Source organism: Pleurodeles waltl, chromosome 6, assembly GCF_031143425.1.
Source record: "Pleurodeles waltl isolate 20211129_DDA chromosome 6, aPleWal1.hap1.20221129, whole genome shotgun sequence".
NCBI classification, from domain to species: Eukaryota; Metazoa; Chordata; class Amphibia; order Caudata; family Salamandridae; genus Pleurodeles; species Pleurodeles waltl.
In genome coordinates, this window is record NC_090445.1 from 826,138,651 (window position 1) to 826,159,491 (window position 20,841).

Below are 20,841 nucleotides of genomic sequence, written 5' to 3' on the forward strand. Positions count from 1 at the left end.
TTATATTTCTTGGGATCTGCCACATTGAGTGGGTCGTTTCTGGATTCTTTTAAGGCAGGATATGCTCCCTCTGAACATCCTTTTGTCCAAGTGGTATGGTTCTTCAGCAATCTGTAATTTGTGCCAAAATGGCCTCCAAGATCTTAGTCATGGTTTGTTTTCCCTGCTCTTCAGTGCTGTCGGCGGATCTTTTTGAGGCCTATATGTGTGCAGTTGTCCATTCTTTCAGCCTCAGCAGTGCTAGTCACTTTATGTACACCAAAATGAAATATTTTTTAATAGAATTTTTAACTTCTTTAAGTGTTTTTTTAAAGTTATACTAATGAGGTATTAGTAGTATGTTTTACAATGATGGCACACACAAAAACAATACATGTATTTTTGGATAAATACTCTCTTGCTTGAGAGGAATTTGTTTTAAATGATAATTTTAGAACCATTGATATCTTCCATGATTGTTTGTCTGTTCTTTGATGGGAGGCCTCGTACTGTATACTTTGTATTGATGGAATAGAAGGTACTTTTATGTGCTCTCGGGTATAATTATATGCTGTTCGAGGGGAAATTGTTTTAAATGAACGTTTTAGAATTCAGGATATTCCTCGTGACTATTAGGTAGTATGGGAAGGGTGGGCTGTTTTATTGTGTGTGCATTTTTATTTATTTGTATTCATTTTGAGATTTTATGTGGACCTCCATGGATTTCTGCAACATAAATAAACAAAACTATTAAATCTTCCTTACATCAATGAATACGTATTTTTACTGTTTGTATGCAAAGGTCATAATGATGAAATGCAGTAAAAACACTGAAATAAATTAAGAACGTGGAGAGTCATTTGCTTTCTTGCAAAGAAATAGTTGGAAAATGTATGTATATGTGTTGTAATTGGGAAAGTGTTAACACCCAAAGAAAATATTTTTAAGGACCACCCAGATGTAATTCATAAGAAATGTAGAAAATTAGGTTAGAACAGACATAGTTCTGAAAAATGTGTCTTTTAGTTAAGGGTTGTGTTGGACCTACCCATGTTAACTCGTTACAGATAGGGAATGGACGGCATAATGACAACTTTATTTTACTTTATAACACTCTGTAGCAAGGATGTATACTTAATTTGTTGATAAAAGTATGTTACCAAACCCTTTATTCACGAGGGTGGGTCATTTTAGTCCTGGATGTAATAACTCTACTATTCTTTTTTGCTGAAAGAAGTGTGGCAGATCTTTGAAGGGACATGGGTTGTGGGTCAAAGGTCTAACAGACAAAAATAGGAAGTCGTCAAAGGAAGTCACCTTTTAATGTGCTCTTAAATAAGAGGCCAGAGTCACCTGATATGCATGTTGGTACAGTCTTGCCAGTCAGTACAAAAGGGTGCTGAAATCGGGAATCAGGGTAGGGGCATACACAGTCGACATGCTTTTGCGTATGAGAAAAACAAAACTTTAACTTCCAGAGATGTTGAAAATTGTAAAAGAAAATAGTAGATTTCTCCATGTGTACTTTGAAATTTGTATAAACCTGAGAGAGAGAATATTCACGACAACTATTGGAATTACTTGTTGGAGGGAATGGAAACAAATGCAAGTGACAGTGGTTTAAACTGAGGGGAAAAACTGTATGATATCAAGAAAGGTCAACTAATCTTCACACTCGCTAATGCCACCCTCCAGACTTCTTCAACCATATTGCGGATACATTTGTCAGCAAATATTTCTTCATTATAGAATACTTTGGCCAGTTATATTACTTTGTATTCCCACGAAAACTGTTTTCTGTTTTTGTTTTTTTTTGTTTTTTTTTACATTTATGTACTTTGTAAAATTACTATGATCTTTTAGTTCCAAATTAATATCTTACATTTTTGTGTATATATAGAGGTAGAAGCATTTTGCCCAACGCAGATGTCAGAAAAGATCCTTCTGAGGCTGCTTAAGCATCCCAATGTGATCCAGGAGTTGAAATATGATGAAAAGAACAAGAAGGCCCCTGAATACTACCTCTATCAAAGAAACAAGCCTGTTGATTATTTTCTCCTCATTCTACAGGTGAGATTTGATGTAACTTTTTTCAATAAAAATGTATTAGTATTTGTACTGTACAACATATAACACAAAATAATCCAGTAACATGCATCAGTGTCTCACTCTCGTATCATTAGCAAGGACATTAATGTGGACAAGTAGGCTAATCCTGTATGAGTCTCTACGTCTTGGTCGTCTGCAAAAATGTTTCTTCATTTGAGTTCTTAATAACATTCACTACCCCAGTGGTTTTAGGAGCATCATTCTAATGCTATATACATGGCAATTATGGCTCTTCATTTGATTATACTTGGGGCTTCCAACTGTCTTGAGTTTTGTTCTGTGCCCCTCTACTAAAAGACCCAAACCCAGAAATACTGTCTAATACATATTGACACCCAACCCATCTAGGATATTTAGCAGCACTGTCTGTGGTGTGAATGTAGTATGCCTGCATGACCTCTCAGCTAAGGCAGTTCCAATTGCTTCTCAAACATTTTGATAAGATTACTTATTCTACACTACATGGTAGGAATCCCCTAAATTCACATCACGTTTGGGGCACATGGTAGAATGAATTCCATTTTTATGTCATAGCCTCTGCCTGGTGAAACAAACTTGATGTAGAAAATCAAATTGTGAAAGGAAGATAGAATCTTACCAAAGTGGTTATTAATTTTGGAGTGATGAGAAGGACTTGCCAATCTGCATGTTCAAAAGGGCCCAGGTCAATCAATCAGTTTTTGTAAAGCGTAGCTACTCACCTGTGAGGGTCTGAGGTGCTGGGGAGGAGGAAGATGTGGGGCGGGGCCTCATCCAAAGAGCCACGTCTTGAGGTTCTTCCTGAAGATGGTGAGCGACAGGCTTTGTCTGAGGTGCCTGGGAGGTTGTTCCAGCTCTTTGGTGCAATGTAGGTGAAGGATCATCCTCCTGCTGTGGTTTTGCGGATGCAAGGGATGGTGGCCAAAGCCATCTGGGCGAAGCGGAGGGATGATCTTGCGGGCGTGTGAAAGGAAACGCAGTGGTTCAGGTAGGCTGGTCCTGTGTTGTGTATGACCTTATACTTGTGGGTGAGTAGCTTGAAAGTGATTCGCTTCTTGACCAGTAGCTAGTGGAGGGTCCTCAGGTGCTGGGAGATGTGTTCTCGGTGTGGGCGGTCCAGAATGGGTCTGGTGGTGGCGTTCTGGATGAGTTGTAGTTTTTTTATGTTTCTAGCTGAGGTGCTGGCTTAGAGGCCGTTGCCATAGTCGAGCTTGCTTGTGACTAAGGCGTTGGTGACTGTCCTGCCATAGTCTGCTGGGATCCATCTGAAGATCTTCCAAAGTTTGCCGAGTGTGCCAGCTGGGGGAGGCGACCGAGTTTACCTGGCATGTCAGGGTTAGGGTGGAGTCATGGATGATGCCTAGGTTGCGGGCGTGCTCAGTCAGTGCAGTGGGGGCACTGAGGGATGTGGGCCAACAGGAATTGTCCCAAGCTGAGGTGGTGTTTCCGAAGATGATGAGCTCAGTCTTGTCGGAGTTGAGCTTGAGGCAGCTTTCTCTCATCCAGGTGGCGACAGCTTTCATTTCTGAGTGGAAGTTCCGTGTTGCAGTGTCCGGGTCTTTGGTGAGAGAAATGATGAGTTCTGTGTCATCAGCATATGACACGATGTTCATACCGTGGCTTCTGACGATGGCTGCGAGAGGGGCCATGTATACGTTGAACAGTGTGGGCTCAGTGAGGATCCTTGGGGGACTCCCCAGTTGACTCCTGTGGGACTGGATGTGTAGGGCAGGAGGCTGACCCTTTGCATCCTCCTGGAGAGGAAGGAGGGGATCCATTCCAGGGTTCTTCCACGGATTCCTATGTCGTGGAGTCTGGTGCGCAGGGTGCTGTGGGAGACTGTGTCAAAAGTTGCTGAGAGGACGATGAGTATGAGCGCTGCGATGTGGCCGAGGTCTGGGAGTAATCGGATGTCGTCTGTGGCTGCTGCTGGGAGGGCTGTCTCTGTCATGTGGTTGCTGCGGAAGCCAGACTGAGACCTGTCCAGGGAGTTGTTGGCCTCGATGAACGTCTGTTGATGTACGTTGATTGCTTTTTCCAGTACTTTGGCGGGGTAGGTTAGCAACAAGATGGGCCGGAAATTCTTTAGTTCTGATGGGTCGGATCTGTTTCACAGGTATGAAAATGTAGCCTGGCATACCATAGATGTCTGCTTTTTAATGGATTTCTATAACCGTTGTGACAGCAGTTCATTCAAACCCGTAGAGGTCACTGCAAAGCTAGAGGTATACCATAAATTTGGTGGGTGGCGTAAAGGCACGGTGGCAGGCGTAAAGTCCTACGCCACCCTGACTGTCTTTACTCCTTCTACCAAACTTTACATAAGGCCCTAAGTTATGACACATAATCTCTGATGCATCTGTTCTATATTGTGCTTAGAGGTCTAGGACTACTTTCTCCAAGCTAACCATCACTTTTGTAGCTTTATGTTTGAAGTGTGAGACATATCTGATTGTGTTTTTCCTCATTATTGGTTTGAGAGCCTCTCCATAAGGACACTTGGGGTTTGACAAAATCAGTGTTGGCACTAAATTATTGTGTTATTTCTTCTCTCAAGAGGTCTCTAACTTTGTATTAGGTTATGATATTAGCTGCCACATACCTTTCTGTCTAGCTAGTGATTGAGCTATTGTAATCTCCACTGGGGCATGGTCTGACAGGCAATGTGCATGGATGCTGGCAACAGTAACCACCTCCTTACTAAACAAGGGGATGAAAAAATTGTCGATATGTGATAACGACTTTTCTTGTCCCGAAAATAAGGTATATTGTGTCTCTTTGTAATGGTAGTGTCACCAAATGTCACAAAGATGAGAGAAAGCTGTAAAGACTTTGGGTCTTGGGGACCTTAGTGGTACATCTGTCATCTTATTCCTGAGCCCATTGAAATCACCTCTGTAATAAATTGGGTGGTTAGTTGACTGGGGTGCAATTCCTGGTCAAGCAGCAACCACAGTCCCTATCAGGGTGAGGCACAAGCCATCCGTAAGTTAACCTGTGCTTAACCCTCTGGTAGCATGGCACAAAGCAGTTGTGCTCAACTTAGAGGCAATGTGTAAAGTATTTGTGCAACACTTCAAACATTAATAAAGTGAAAAACACCACACACAAAAGCATTCCACACAAAGTGAGAACAATTAAGTGATTTTAATAAATAAAACAAGGCCAAAATGACAAAAATCCAATCTGTAGAACTGGAGATATGCAAGTTTAAAGATTTGAGTGAGAATATCATCAAAAAGCAAACCGTGCAACCTGCAGACATCTGGTCGCACCTCCGGACATCTGGTTGCACCTGACTGGGGCGCAGTCCAGAGTTCAGGCCGACTGAGCTGGAGTGCGGCCCAATTAAGCCTGCTGAACGAACGCACCTTAAATACTGATTTGTTGACCATTGCTAGGGTCCACATCAAAGATGCATTGCCCCGTTGAAGCAACGCATCATTTCCGAGATGTGAGTCCCTGCATAGTCAATGAGGATCCCGTTGACAAGGGCTTGCAATGTGAAGTCTGGTGTCGAGCATGCGTCTCACAGTTGGGGCGATGCATCGGTTTGGGGGAGCTGCGATACGGAGTCCGGCCTCATCGTCGAGGCTGCAGTCCACAAGGGATGTGAGCGCCTATGATGAGGATGCATTGCGCAGCGACAATTCCGATGAGGTGGCGGGTTGCGATGCAGGACTTTGCAGTGGTGCAGATATACACAAGGGCAGGGTGCATCAGTTATGCTTGGAGTTGCACAGCAGAGGAGATATGTTGGTTCCACAGAGGCTGGCAAAGCACCTTAGGTTCACTTCCAAGGGTCCAGGACTAGGGTGACACCACTTGACAGGGTAGACTCACAGATGACAGTGTCCAGGTGCTGGGGCGAGGTTGTTGGAACATTCTGTGCCTGAGGCTCAAGTCACGAGGCCAGCCAACTTGCCCTTGGAGTCACTCTGGGGTCCCGGGTTCAACAGACGCAGGTCCAGTCCTTCTCACCCAGGAAAAAGGGCAACAGGTCATCACAGCAGGGTAGCAATTCTTCAGAGCATCAGTCCAGCAGGTTGTAGGCCTTTCAGCAGCACTGCAGTATCTCTTCCTGGCAGAGTATCCACAGGTCCAGAAGTGTACTGAAGAGTTGGTGTCTGAGGACCAATATTTAACCCAATTCTGCCTTTGAAGTGGAAGAAGTCTTTGACGTGCACTAGTGCCTTGGCTTCGTTGCCCTGGCTCCAGGCCAACCAAAGGGTGAATGCAGCCCCTTGTGGAGACAGGACTCATCCTATTGAAGTGTAAATGAGGCTGTGCCCAGCTTCTCTCTCCCATGCTGCCAGTGATGTCTCATCCAGGCACACAAAGCCCAACTGCCAACTATACAGTTTACATGCTTGTGGCCCAGAGAGAGACTGCAGGTACCAAATTGCCAAGGCAGGAAAAGGCTAACTTTCTAAAAGTGGCATTTGAAAAATTCTAATGTAAAATCCGACATCACCATAAGCTAGGATGCAAAGATGATGTCTTTAAAAGGGACCCAATTACATTTTTGGAAGTCACTGATATCTAAGTTGAGGCATACACATTTAATATTGATTTTGTTTCTGTGTGCAAGACTCCTGGTATCACATACCTATTTTGATTTTGGGACCATGTTTGGGGTACTTCAATGGGAACCTAATGATTAAGCTACACCCCTAGAGTCTCAGCAAAGCCTGCGTGATAAACCGATGTCCATCCATACAATATGTAAAAAAAGAAGAACCTTTAATTTTCTATTAGGCCAAAATATCGTCAGCTAAGCCATGTTATTCCTTGTTGAGAGTAATACGGTCTCTCTTAAACTCAAGAATGGGAAAAGCATAGGCAAATTATTCTGAAGCCCATCGAGTGAGTTAACACATCCTTCAATTAAGCCTGCTGCATCCTGCACACATTAAATTAGCCAAGTGGTGGATTTCATTTGTCCAAACCTAATATAATAATTTAGGGCCTGATTTAGATCTGGGAGATCTTGGTGGAGGGGAATACTCTGTCACAAACATGACGGATATCCTGTCTGTCATGTTACGATCCCATTATATCCTGTGGAGATCTTACCATGCCAGACGGGATATCTGACACATTTGTGACGGTGTATTTACCTCTGCCAAGATCTAAATCAGGCCCTTACTCTCAACTGTAGTAAAGGTTGATCCGATTAAAAGGCCTATGAGCGTTAACATGAATTTATTCTTGTCCAGATATATACAGCTTTCAGTTGCTTTAGTGCAGCCTCAAGATATGTATCCCAAGAATTTTGAGGCTTCGGTTATGTTGCTGCAAATTAGATTTTCAAGAGAGAGCCAACAAATGTTGACCAAAAGGGGCATCATAACTTTATATAAGAAGATACAATCACTGGATCGTGTTTCAAAAATTCTAATTAGAGGCACAATTTGGACTAACTTGTGCAGTATGGAAGTTTAAATTATTTCTATAAATATTACATTAATAAATTAACTTTATTCCGTTAGGAATTAAATTTACATAGAAGACTCCCAGACTATAAGTAAATGAGGGAAGAAAGTTGGTTTTGAGGAATTTAATAATGAATAGCTTATGTGTTCTGCTGTTCTTCTGTTCATTTGAGCTTTGCTAAATGTTACTTAGGATAGCTAATATCAGATGTACAGATTCACAAGTAAGTATCATTGACAATCTACAAGGAACCTCAGACTTTGCAAACTTTAGAAAGTGCTAGAACCTGTATCGTAGGACTTTTCAACACCAATTTATTGGCCTAGTTATATACTTGTAGTTCATTAACAGTTTGATAATGTACAATATATTACCTTTATATTGTTTACAGATTGCAGTGCTCACAGTTGGTAACCTAACAATTTTGAAGAATGCTTTCACCCTGGCTAGCGAAGAGCCCATATCTGCCCATTAGAGAATAGAGGATGGTTGCCAAAAATGCATCCATGCTTTTGTCCATTATAAACAGTCAGATAGAAAGGATCTACTGTGACATTGTATTTTAACCCATGTACATCTGTACATCGCTCCAACGAAGATTCATATCAGAGACCCTTGCCATTAACTTGCACAAGAGGAAGCCCCATTCTGCATCATCAAAGCCTGCACTGTAATCAGTGAAACAAACCTACTGATTGCTCCTGATGATATGGATGTAACAGTAGTAAATAAATAGCCCGTAAATTGTCTATGGTGCTACACTTTGTGTGAGAACCAGTTTGATAATAAGGAAGAAGCCCCCTTTTATTTGTCCTTTCTTCAGATTCCTTGATTAAAAATGTTGTATATGCATTTGCATGAACATCTAGAAGGGCAAATTAAGCAGTAATTCCTTGCATCCTCCACATTACCTTTTTTTTTAAATGGGGTGACACATGGACATCACATATACAAACACTGCACTAAAAATTGACCAATCATATTATCCTTAATTCTTACTCCTGAAAACAGACATAGATAAGCCATTTGCGCGGAAAAAGTATTATGCCTGCTGCTGGTTAAAAGTTTAGAAATCCGTTCAGAGCTAAAAGGTAGTGTAGTCATGTGAATGTTGCATATTACTTTATCTGAAAGAGGTAATTATAAGCTTTCATTTGTTAACCCAGCATCCATGTTTTTCAAGGAGGGATCTACTTAAAAAGACTCTGGGCCTGATTTATAGTTTTGCAGACGGGGTACTTCGTCACAAACATGTCGGATATCCTTTCCGTCCTATTACGATGTCAATGGGATATAATGGAATCAAAATACAGCAGACGGAATATGGCGACCTATCAAATTTATTTTCAAAATCCAGCATTGACATTGATCCTTTTGTTTAATAGTAGCTGGTATTTCCAGTCACTGTAACTCTAAGTTACTGTTTAGCACCCCCAATAGCTTTTTATAAGTTTTTTATTTCACCTATATTTGCTTGTGGTTCTATGGAAGATATGCAGTGACGTATTGATCGTGGCAACTTGAGATTTCCTTTCCACTTCACTATTAAATTATTGCTTTTGATGACTTTCTTTTGATTTTACAGGAATTCCCTTAAAAGATGAATAGTTTAAATCAGACAGATTGTTTAGAAGGGAAGCTGTACCTATAAATGTCTGTAATATTATCTTATGGCTACCTAATTGTTTCTATTTCCCAGTGACCAGTCTTCTTCTCTACTAATCAATGGCAACTATATCTCACTCCACAGCAATAGGCTGCCCTATTTCAGTGTTACTTAATATCTGACCAACCAGTGAATATAGATCATGTTCTTCTCTTGGTACAACTTTCAGGCCAAGCTTCTGGCAAAGCAATGTGATGCTTGAAGTATCCAAGACAAGGTGCACTATGTTTGTGAATGGTATGGTAGGAACCCTACATATTTATACCAGGCAGTGACACCCTACATATTTATACCAGGCAGAGGATTTTTTAGGACTCTCACCTACAGATTATCTGTGGCATGCTTCATCATCGAGTTCCTAATCAAGAATGATAGTACTTCAGGATGGGCTTGACTCCGTGAGGGAGCTCTTGATATCATGCTTGGTATCAAGCTTGAAGATAAAATTACCTAGGGAAAAACACCTATGTTATTGATGGGTTTCCCTGGTAAGATAAAAAGATGGTACAAAAATGTACCAAAAGGACATAAGAGCTGATTATTACTCCAGCACCCCGGGGTCTACATGTTATGGCCATGTTCTGCCCCATAAGTCAGTCTGCATTCATCACGACCGAAAAAGAGTTGGTGGGGCAGGGGAGTCTCTGTCAGTGTTAGATGAAGCCAGTTGTGATTGACAATTTGTAATAATGATGCGTCACGGTGTACTCATGCATGCATACAAACATTCCTTTATCTGGCAACTAGGTATAAATCTGTAAGGCAGGGATAAAAGACACTTAAATATTGTCTTCATCATGCCATTTATAGCAGAGCATGCAAGTGAAACACTCAATAGTGCGCCATACTCAATGTTTACACAGCAAACTTGACTCAGTAGTGTGATGAAATTTAACATACAGAACACACAGGAAGAACAGATCATAGACAGATATTTTTATGTGGTGAGGAATAGCTGTATGCTACTTAGTATCACGTATGGTCAGGCTTCTTAATGACCCATAGAATGCAAGGGTGAGTCGACCATGTTTTCATACTCTGTGTTTTTTTTAAATAGAGAAATAGGATTTACTTTTTACAAGATATTGGCAGAGATTTACTGTTAGACCTAGCATCTTTAGGATAGTCTTAGCCCAGACTTTTTTAGGACTTTAGCACTGGTTAGCAGTGGTAAAGTGCTCAAAGTGTTTGTGCCTCCCCTCAAAACATGGTAACATTGGTGTATCCACAATTAGCATATTTAATTTAAGTGTACATCCCTCGCAAAGTGGTATACCATATACCCAGGGCAGGTAAATTAAAAAATACCTAGTGGGCCTGCAGAACTAATTGTGCCACCCACTTCAGTAGCCCTGTAAACATGTCGCAGGCCTGCCACTGCAGAGCCTGTGTGTGCAGTCTCACTGCCACCTCGACTTGGCATTCAAAATCTCTACCAAGCCTTAAACTGTCCTTTTCGTGCATATAAGTCACTCATAAGGGTGGCCCTAAGTAGCCCATAGGGCAGGGTGCAATGTAAGTAAAAGGCAGGACACATACTTTTTAGTTTTACATGTCCTGGTAAAGAAAAACTCCCAAAGTTGTTTTTCATTACTGTAAGGCCCTACTCCTCTCATAGGCCACCATGGGGAATTCCTTAAATACTTCTAAGCTGCCATTCCTGTTCAGAAAGGAGCAGCTGCATCATATTTAGAAGTACTAGAATGGGAATGATAAATCCTCTTTACTGGTAAATGTGGATTTATCATTACTATTTTAGAAATGGCACTTTCAGAAAGGGACTTTTTCTCTGTTCTCACTGCCCTTTGGGCCCCCAGCCTGCCCCCAATGCATGTCTGGCATGGACTAGGTGACAGCTACACATATGCATTCCCTTCAGACACCCACAACAAAGGATACTCAACTGCATCTGCATGCTCCTGGGTCTTCATGGGGATGGGGCTGGGAAGGGCTCACACTCACACTTCAAAGGGTAGTGGCCTGACCCGACACAAAGGGGCTTATTACCCCTACAGATAGTCCGGAGCTATGGCTGGGCTCAAAAGGGGACCTGTGCACTTCAGAGAAACCTTTTCAAGTCATCCCCCATATAAAGGGCACTTTTTGGTATAAGTGCTGGCTCTCTGACCCACTAAAGACAGTACACTTCTGGACTCAAAGATACTCTGCTGGAGTAAAGACTGCTGTGTGCCAGGATCGTCACTCTGCCAGGGTTGGCTGTTCCCAGGAGCTGCTGCTCTGCCTTGTAGTGCTGCCTGCTGATTTCTGCCTTGCAAACAAAGAGCCAGCAATCATCCCCAGAGTGACTCCAAGGGCTTGCTGACAAGATTCTGTTTCTTCTGAGGGTCTCCGGGGCATCAAAGACCCCAACACCCTGTGAGTCTCCATCTGGGTTGCGCACCGAGAGGTGGAGTGCAGCACTCCCCATGCCCCTCCTGTGACCTCCATACCGGAGTGCCTGTCCCCAGTACTGCGCATGCTGCACTGACCTGGTCCCCACCTTGCTCGATTGAGGCAGCGCGAGGGCCGCTCTCACTTACCTGCACTCTTCCAATACACCAAGCGTGAATCCGGCCAGCAGCATAAGTTTCTGGAGCAAGACCGCTGGTGATCAAGACTCTAGTCGCCAGACACCCCTGCAGCACCCGGAGCCATGCAGCACTGTGCTGCAACATCGACACGTAAGCCTCACGAGGGAAGCTCAACACCATAATCCTCTGCCTAGAAGTGCATGGATGCATCCAATGCAACAGCAAAAGTACTGTTGACATTCTGGCCTCTCTGGCTCCAAATGGGAGGCAGCTGACGTTACGAAACAGGATTACTACAACTACTGTAAAGGGAGCGCGCCGTTGTTTGTCAAGGATAGCAACACCATCGGATTGTGGTCACTATTTGGTCAGTGTGCATACCACTGCTAGAGACCCAATTTCTCACCGTTACTTATGGCATTTTAAAGCCGGGTTGTGTCCTGCTCTCCTCATGCACCCTTAGGACAGTGTTAAAAGATAATGTATGGTTATGCTTAGTCTGCTTACTGCATCCAGACACTTACCTGTACCAGAGTCCTTCCCGTAGTCCCTGCATATTAAAGATAAGCTTTGCAAGGTTGTACTTAAACTCTTAATATTGCCAGCATTAGTTTCTGTGTTGCCCGGGCACTCCTTCATAGTTACATATTGAGCATAATGTGATAATGTTATACGCATGTGCGTTATCAGAGTACATGGGTGAATGCTTTGAATTGGCCAGCTTGTTGTGCATACAGTTGCAATTTTTTCATGTTAAAGGAACCATATTTAGCAATGTTAGAAGAAAAAGGAGAACTAAACTTGTGAGCAGTTGGTGCTCTTGAGCAATTGTGGAGAATACAGCGGGTTTAATATCACCTAAAACCCACTATGCGGGGCAGATGTAGTGAATAGAAAGAGCTCAAAGATACGTTTGTATCAAGTAGGTCTGTATTTCTCAGTAGACAAAATAGCATTGTTTAAGACCAAAGTGCCAAACTCATCTAAATAATGAGGGGTGTATTTTAGGGCATTCCTAAATTATTTTGTATCAGAGGGCTCAGTCACTCTCAGTAGCGCCAGGTAAATGAAACGACTAGCATGATTCTGCTAATAAAAAATACTTGTTTCAGGCACTTCTGTTTGTATGTGAGATACCTACTTTGAAGACATTGTTTGCATACCAGAATATGTCATACTCTCCCTCTCGGACAAGACTCCCAACACAATAAACAAGTTCACCTCCTATATGACTGAAGTTACTAGCTAGGTAAAAACTAACTGTCTCACACTCAAAACATACAGGACAGAAGTATTAATCTTCAGCAAAAACATCTGACCCACAGGACTCTAACTGATGGCTATCTGAACTCAGACCCACACTGACACCCAGAACCAGGACCCAAACTTACACACTGAACCCACGTCAGGAACCTTGGAAAAATCATCTGCAGCAAACTGGACATGATGGCACAAGTCAACACCGTCACTGCATCCTGCTTCCAAACCTTGAAGAGGTTGCTGAAAATCTTCAAATGGCTCACGAGCAAATGTACAAAAGCTGTCACTCATGCCTTAGTTACCAGCAAGTTGGTCTATGGGAACACCCTCTACATTGGGACAACCAACCACCTCACTAGAAGACTACAGACAATCCAGAACTCTGCGACCAGACTCCTCCTCAGCCTCCCACACAGAACTCACATTATAACATACCTCAGGGAACTACACTGGCTACCGGTACACAATATATTCCTAAGTGGACAGGTTTTAGGTGACATTCATCCCCCTTTATTCACCACGATACCTCAAGCTCACAAATTGTTCACAAGTTTAATTCTAATTTTTCTCTAAAATCAAATATGGTCCGTTGTAGGCATATTGGACGTCAAGCTGATTAGCAATTGTTTGGTGGAGTGTTGTTGTTTTAATTTTTATTATTCTGATCCCCCAATGGGCAAGTACATGTTTTTGAATTCCAGACACAACATTTCTTTATTCAATTTTCAAAATGATATCAAAGATAACACAACAACGCATACTTTGTTATATGGGCCCTAGGGCAATGGACCCTCAGACCTACATACCCAGGCAAGTTTCCCCCACTCATCGTTTCTTTACGCACAAGCATTCACACGTAGTAGTCTAAGAAGTATCTGCGTATGCACCACTGACCAGGAACGTTCCAAATGGTGCTTATATGTCCTTTGGATGCGTGATTTTGTACAGTGTGTATGATACTGCACCAGAAGGTCTGCACCTCGCCACGTTCCCATACCAGGTGTAGGAAACCTGCTTCTGGGGCAAAGCATTGCTCACAATTATGATCCGCTTGCAGCCCTCATTTGTGCAGTGTTGTTGGGGTGTAGTTTATGCAATGCAATTGTTTGAAATGCATTAAGGAAAATCTGCTACTAGGCATAAGCTCCCCTGTCTAGGAGCAGCAATATTGCGCTGTGGTATCTGCTAGGGATACTCTCGTATTATTCTCTCACTTCTTTCTAGGTGGGGTCCCCTCAGGGGGTGTTTAAGTTCTTTATTTATCCAAACAGCATCATTACTAGTTTCTTAGTGGTTTAAAATGATTACTGATTGGAGTTGTTTAAAACATTCCAGTTCTTGGGGAAAGCCCTGAGTAATCCCCTCACTAATCTAACGGGTTTGGTGATATAGGAAGGTATCAAGAGGAGTCCGCCCTACCTATACCCCAAATGTGTCAACTGTGATGAATACTTTGTTCTCATATAGCTCTCCCCACCTACCCCCAACATTTGCATCTGGGATTTTGCCTCAACCTCTGTCAATTTAGGGAATCATGAGTGTTTATCAATGTCTGGCAAATACAATATTGAAAAACTGGCCCGTTTCCCAGACCAGGACTGTACTGTGCATGGTGTGGATTTGTTTGCAGTGGTGGGTTTTGCAGATCAGAGAGTGGTATCCTGAGTGGTGGGGTGTACCATACTCTGCTTGACCTCCAAGTGGGCTTTATATTTAGTTGGGTGTATCCAGTAAAGTGCATAGTGGGCCTATGCACACAAATAATAAAGTTCCTTATAAGGAGCAGTGTCTTCTTCTTAGTTAAAAGGTAAGGTCAGCGTGGCCAAGAAATTGTGGGAATGTTTCTACCCACACTAGTCTGTTAAGCAGACCTTGATGTTTGAAAGAAGCATTTGTTCAATGGGATGGGTATAACTTGTTTGGGTAGCGATTATCTGTTCTTAGTTTTTTCTTTGTTCCACCATTTAAAAATTATGCATGTTTTTCACAAAAAATCTAAAGAAAGCTCTTGGCAAACTGCACCAGTTATTCACTTGCAGGAGCACTTGAATGTTGAAAATGTGCACATGCATATTATCCACCAGGTGTAAGAAACTTTATGGGGAAAGATTCCACAAATGTGTATTTGAACAAATAACTTTTTTTAGTTCTCGTGAGAAGAAACTTATACTTGGCGGAATCAATTTGTGTACATTCTCAGGGTGGGAAACCTCCTCCACAGGTATTTAAGCACCCATGTAACTCCAAGTTTGTAGGGAATGCCCTGAATTTGCAAAAGCAGAAAAAATATACTATTGGTGGAATGTGCAACCTCACAAATTAGCACATATACTAAAAAGTTCACTCGTTTTCCTGTCCATTTTGGTAAAGTTTACTTTGATTGTTTGTACTAGGGAACAATGAAAGAATGCCCTCTGTCTCTTTCCTACCAGAGAAAACATCCTAGAAACCTATTTTAATAGCACTTTATATTACAAAAGGTTTACTGCAGTTATGTCCTTTCCTATAAAATTGCACAATAGTTCCTAATGTAGTCTTGGACGGTTTTTCACATTCTTGAGTCACACCTGTCTCCAGTAATGAAAGCTGATCAGACTGTGCTATCTACTACATTTAATCAATATTTGTATTAGCACTATTACATAGAAATGTGTAAAAAAATAAATAAAGAAAATTGGTTTTTCCAACAACCACGGTGTCACTTAATTTGTTTTTTTGATATACAGTAAAAAGACATAGGTTTAATGCCTGTCTTTAATTGCACTTATATAGCGCTTACTTCCCCCGATGAAGAGTTGAAGCGCTTTGTGTCAGGTGGCATATTACTCCATAGTCCAAAATTAGTGGATAACACAGTGGTTATTAATTATTGTTGTAAATTTGTTGGTATTGTGTTAGTCTTGTGTGTAAAGATGTCAGATGAAAGGCTCATCACATGACTACCAAGAAGGAATAAACAAGTAGGTTCTTTAATCAGCACCTCATCCACTGCTCGCTTGGATTAACTGACAAGTTAAAAACACAGGATGAAATCCTGCACGTATCATAATAGGAAACATCCCAAAGAGCCTGGAGGCATGGCCAAGATGTCGGACCCTTTCTTAGAGAGCTCCCTGTACCTCCATCAAATCCTGAACTTTCAGGCACTGTATCTGGCATCTAGGAGGTGTTAAGGTCCTCTGAAGCCATCTAGTGCCTAGTGTTGCCTGCAGGATCTCCTGAGCTGGCTGAACCAATGCGCTGTGGGGAGAGGAGAGCAGAGCTCTTTGGTGACCCTCGTGGGACTGGGACTTGGACAGGCCTGTGGGACCCATCGAGTTACCCCTTTGGCCTGGATGGATCCGCCTTGAGACTCTAGAGATAGGACCATGAGTCTTTGGGGCCCAGAGTGTGAGTGGCCCCGGGTGGCTTAGGACTGTCATGCCTGAAGCTGGAGGAAGAGACAGGGACCCGTCTGGGGTGGAGAAGCACTACTGAGGAGCATCTGCACACAGGGGTAATCCTGCATGCGGAGTGAGCCTTGCCTTCCCCAGTGGCAAAGCCCTGGTATCAGTGGGCTGAGTCCCGGCCCACATCCCATTGAGCCCAGTCTATAGAAGAGCGGATTGAGAAATGTGAGATGTGAGATCTAACCCTCCATGGGACCTTCACAGACCGTGACTAATGGAGAGCACAACTATCAAGAGGGGCTATCAGAAGACCTCTCCAATTCGGGGGCTGCATGTGTGGCTCCCAGTACAACCTCTCTTACCTCCACCCCTTGATGAACCAGACCTAGAAATCCAAAAGGACTGGGCGCCCACTGCTCCTCAGTCCCCACTTTATCCTCCAGAGGAGATGGTAATAGCAGCCCCCCTATCAACCCAGACTGTGGTGGGAGACCCAGTCCTGCGGCTGATACTTCGTGCTGCCCCATTACTGGATCAGCTCTCTGTGCTGATATGAGGTCTGGTGGGGAAAGCAGATAGCTCCATGGCGGCTGAAGGGCTGAACTGATCCAACTGACATGCAGTAGACTTGGGACCCTCTGGATGGGGCCCTACATACCTGATTCCACCCGGGCACCTGAGATCCCTGAAGCGAAAAAGGTGTAGAGCTGGACCCCTGGGGATGCTGCTCTAGGTGAATGCCCAATTGCTCATGCTGTCCTGTCTTATAACTACAACTTCATGTGGAGCAAGCTGGTTGGATCCATCAAACTATCCTCCTTGCAACTGAGATATGCGCCTCCATCCAAACACAACACCAGTCACCCTACAGGGTGCTCCTCCACCGCAGCAGACAGGGCCATCATGACTACAGACCAAAGAGAAGACATGGGCAGAGAGAAAGGCCATTAAACACAAAACAAAATCAACAGATCCACCCCTCCTCCAACAGGCGCTGGCAAGTTGCGCCAACAGATAGGTCTCAAGGCCCCCTCACCCCCCTGTCAGAGCCTGCGGACACCAGGACCCTTCTTCAGGCAATTCAGGCCTGGAGGGAGGCTGAGGAAGCAAGAATCAGAGAGGTCAGGAAGGCTGCGACTCCACTCAGAAGACCTCCAGAACATGGTGATCTTTATTACAGAGGCTGAAAGTTGGGTCTTCCGTTTGGAGGACAAAGAAACCTTCCTGAAGTCCACAGTCTCTGAATTATTTCTTTAAACGATACGACTTGAGGCAAGGTCGAAAGCAGGAAACAGATCACACTGGAATAACCTTCAGTTTGTAGGGTTCCCTCAAGAAATTCTTGGAAATCTGGCTGCTATCCTGGATCTCAACCGATCTCCTTTCTCCATGGTTTGTACTCGAGCGCATCCACAGATCCTTAGTGCTGAAACCTCAGTGACCCATGATAGTCCATGTACTCACCTTCCCGGACCTGAACTTAATATTCATACGGATTATACTGAAGCTCGTAAAGCCGGAGACCTCATGTATCAATCCAGGCGTGTCATGATTTTCCCTGACTACTCAAGACTGGTCCAGCAGAAACAAAAATCCTTTGAGGAAGTTGAACAAAAACTGAAATCCATGAATCTCCAATACATGTTGATGTTTCCCACCACCCTGATGGTACTGCACAAGCTCACTTTTTCAGCCCTCCAGAGGAGGCTTGGGACTGAGCAGCAGAGCAGAAGAATGTCACCTATAATATGGGAACCGGGGTGGGGGGTGTTGTAAATAGGGTGACTCACATTCGAACACCCCAGGCCCTTGATTGTGGAGGAAGCAGACGTCTTGTCAGCAGTGCAACTTACTCTGAGGGTCTCCTGACTTCTCTTGATCGGAGATGAAACCGTGATGAACCGACACTCGAGAAGGCGGTGCTGGTCTTCTAACCCAGGACTATCCGATGAAACACACCTCGAGATCCTCAAATGCGGCACTCTGGACAAGGGATAACCTTCACACTCTGTACATCACATAGTCCTGGATTACAGGGCTGGAGCAGGAAGTCTTGACCCCCTTTCAGCCCTAAGGCGTAGATGTAACGCTACCATTACTAAGATTCTGGAGGTCTCCAAGTATGACCCCCCCATGCACAGTGTTGGATTTTCAGGGACGTTTATGGACAACAGTTGCTTTTGGGAGGGAAGTATGAAGAGGGGAAGAAGATCGGGGAGTTGAAGTTTTACTTGGTTTGCATTCATTTACCATAACCTGAACACAAGATCCTTGATAAATATGTCCCAGACAGCACATATGATCAGTACCCATTCCATGCCCCATAGCGGTTTGGCCGTCCACCGACAGAGCACCCCAATTCATGATCTACAACCCCCAAGTCACAGTGGTTTACTTTTCTGTACTCTCCTAGAACGTTAATGGTCTCCTAGACTGCATAAAAGACCAAAGTTTAATACACAAAGAAGAAACACCCGGCAGTCCTTATGCTACATACGACCTACTAACTGGGTACTCAATACCCCTTTTTATTCAGCTTTGGCTATGACAGTGTGTTCCAGGCAGGCTTCTCTAGAAGTGCACAAGGCGTGGCAATAGTCCTACACAGTTCCTATCCCATGGCACACACAAAGATGCATGTTGACGCAATGGGCAGAAAGCACTCTTGGAGGCACCCTTTAAAATCTCCTTAGTGTATTTATCTCACCACATCAAAAAGGTTGCTGTAAGTGGGCCAGGTATTCCCAGACGTTGACCCCTTGCACACACAGTCTCTCGAACCAAGCTATATGTGACTGATGAGCCCATAACAAGGGTGAAACCACTCTTGGGTTGCTTGTGTTCCAGTTCATGGAGGTCCTGAGTTGGCAGTTCGACGAACGTTTCGCGTTGGAGCAGGGTCAAGACTGATTTGCATACAGTTGGGTCCAAACTGAGGTAACAAGGTGTGCAGAGTATTTTTACAAGTGGCTCAGTTTAATTCAAGCATTCCAACCTTCTATCACCTTATGTATACTCAAATTCATCCCACTAGAGTCACCTAAGGGGCCCTTAGAAGACTGCTGTGCGTTAGTCATGAGGACCCCCCACCTCTCGGGATGACCATAACTGTGGGCCTCATGACACGCAGGATTGGTAGCTCTAAGTTACTGGAGTCCTGTATTGTCTCCTTGGGTCTCTACAATGTATGGAGAGAATGGCACCCACATGATAAAAAACGTACACATTCATGAGCAGCCTGCAAAACTTTCTCACATTGACTTGCTATTGCTCCCTGCCACTGACTAGAGATTCTTCCGAGAGGTATCTTCGATCATTCCCTGGTTCTTCTCCACATAGGGACCCCAGCAGCAGCCCATAGGCCAATCTGGCTGGTTAACGCCTGGTTCGTAGCCGATAACTGATTCTCAGATCACCTGGGAGAAGAGATCAAGGTGTATTTCAAAATCAATCAGGGCTCCATTTCCTCCATGAGCATCTTGTGGACAGCTGGTAAAACCATGGTGCAAGGCTGGGCCAAGTCTCTGCTTTGCAGTCAAAAAAAGACTGAGAGAAGCACTGATGAAAGACTGCCCTAGAGACCCAGATCCTGCACTTTGAAAAGCCACACGCAGCGCCCCTCTGCCTCTCTCGGCCCACGTGCAGAAGTTGGAATTGGCCAAGTCCACTCTTAGCCAGCTCATCTTTAATGAGGTTCACCAATGCTGGTGCACTTCTTTTCATTGAGTCTACGAATTCGGAGAAACTCAACCTACTTTACTGGCTAGCCACCCAGACATGTCCTCTAGCATAGTGGCCGAATTCTTGATAATAAAGGGAAGAAACATACGGCTGTGGGTATCACACAAACCTTTGCTTATATTCCTCTCCTCTGTTACCTTAGGATACTCTCACCACCTCAATACTGGCAGACATCCCTCTTCCACAGATTTCTCTGTTCCAATGAGAAGAACTAAACTCCCCCCTCACACTAGAGAAGGTGTGGCCACAGGCTAGCCACTTTGTCCAAATATTATATTGTTCCCCAGAGGAAATCAAACATCTTCAATCACTTAGCTCTTAATTAGCTTCCTCCACCAAGGTAAAGTTACATAATTGGAATATTCTAAACTGCAATACCTTTAACAACCCTGGACTTGCCCTAGAAATACCTAACAACTCTGGCACCCCTACACCAACCAAAGTTCAGTTGTTTATCTCGGAACCAGATCTATGATCTAGCACCAGATCGAAATATTCAATTTTCTCAGTGCTGAATCTCCAGACATTTAGTTTCTAACGGAAACTTGGCTAATAGACGGATCTCTCTCAGGCACACTAGCTGCACTCCCAGTAGGTTATTGCCAACTCCAAGCAAATAGATTCACTGGTAAAACTGGGAGAGGAGTGGCAGCTGTAATAAAGAAACATCTTAGATTTTCTAACCTTGAATCCTTTAATATCCCAATGGTTGACAGCCTGCTGATCAAGCTTGACTCCTTATCCTGTCCCC

At 43.6% G+C, this 20,841-nt stretch overlaps 1 protein-coding gene across 5 annotated transcripts in view; it reads left to right on the plus strand.

Annotated features, from left to right (window-relative positions):
- Window positions 1–20,841, plus strand: part of CNNM2 (cyclin and CBS domain divalent metal cation transport mediator 2) — a 776,587-nt gene that overhangs the window by 598,592 nt on the left and 157,154 nt on the right. For all 5 annotated transcript variants that reach the window (XM_069239487.1, XM_069239489.1, XM_069239488.1 and 2 more), the window contains one exon: window positions 1,880–2,049. In XM_069239487.1, the coding sequence (XP_069095588.1) occupies window positions 1,880–2,049 (170 nt within the window). The remainder of the gene's footprint in view (window positions 1–1,879; window positions 2,050–20,841) is intronic.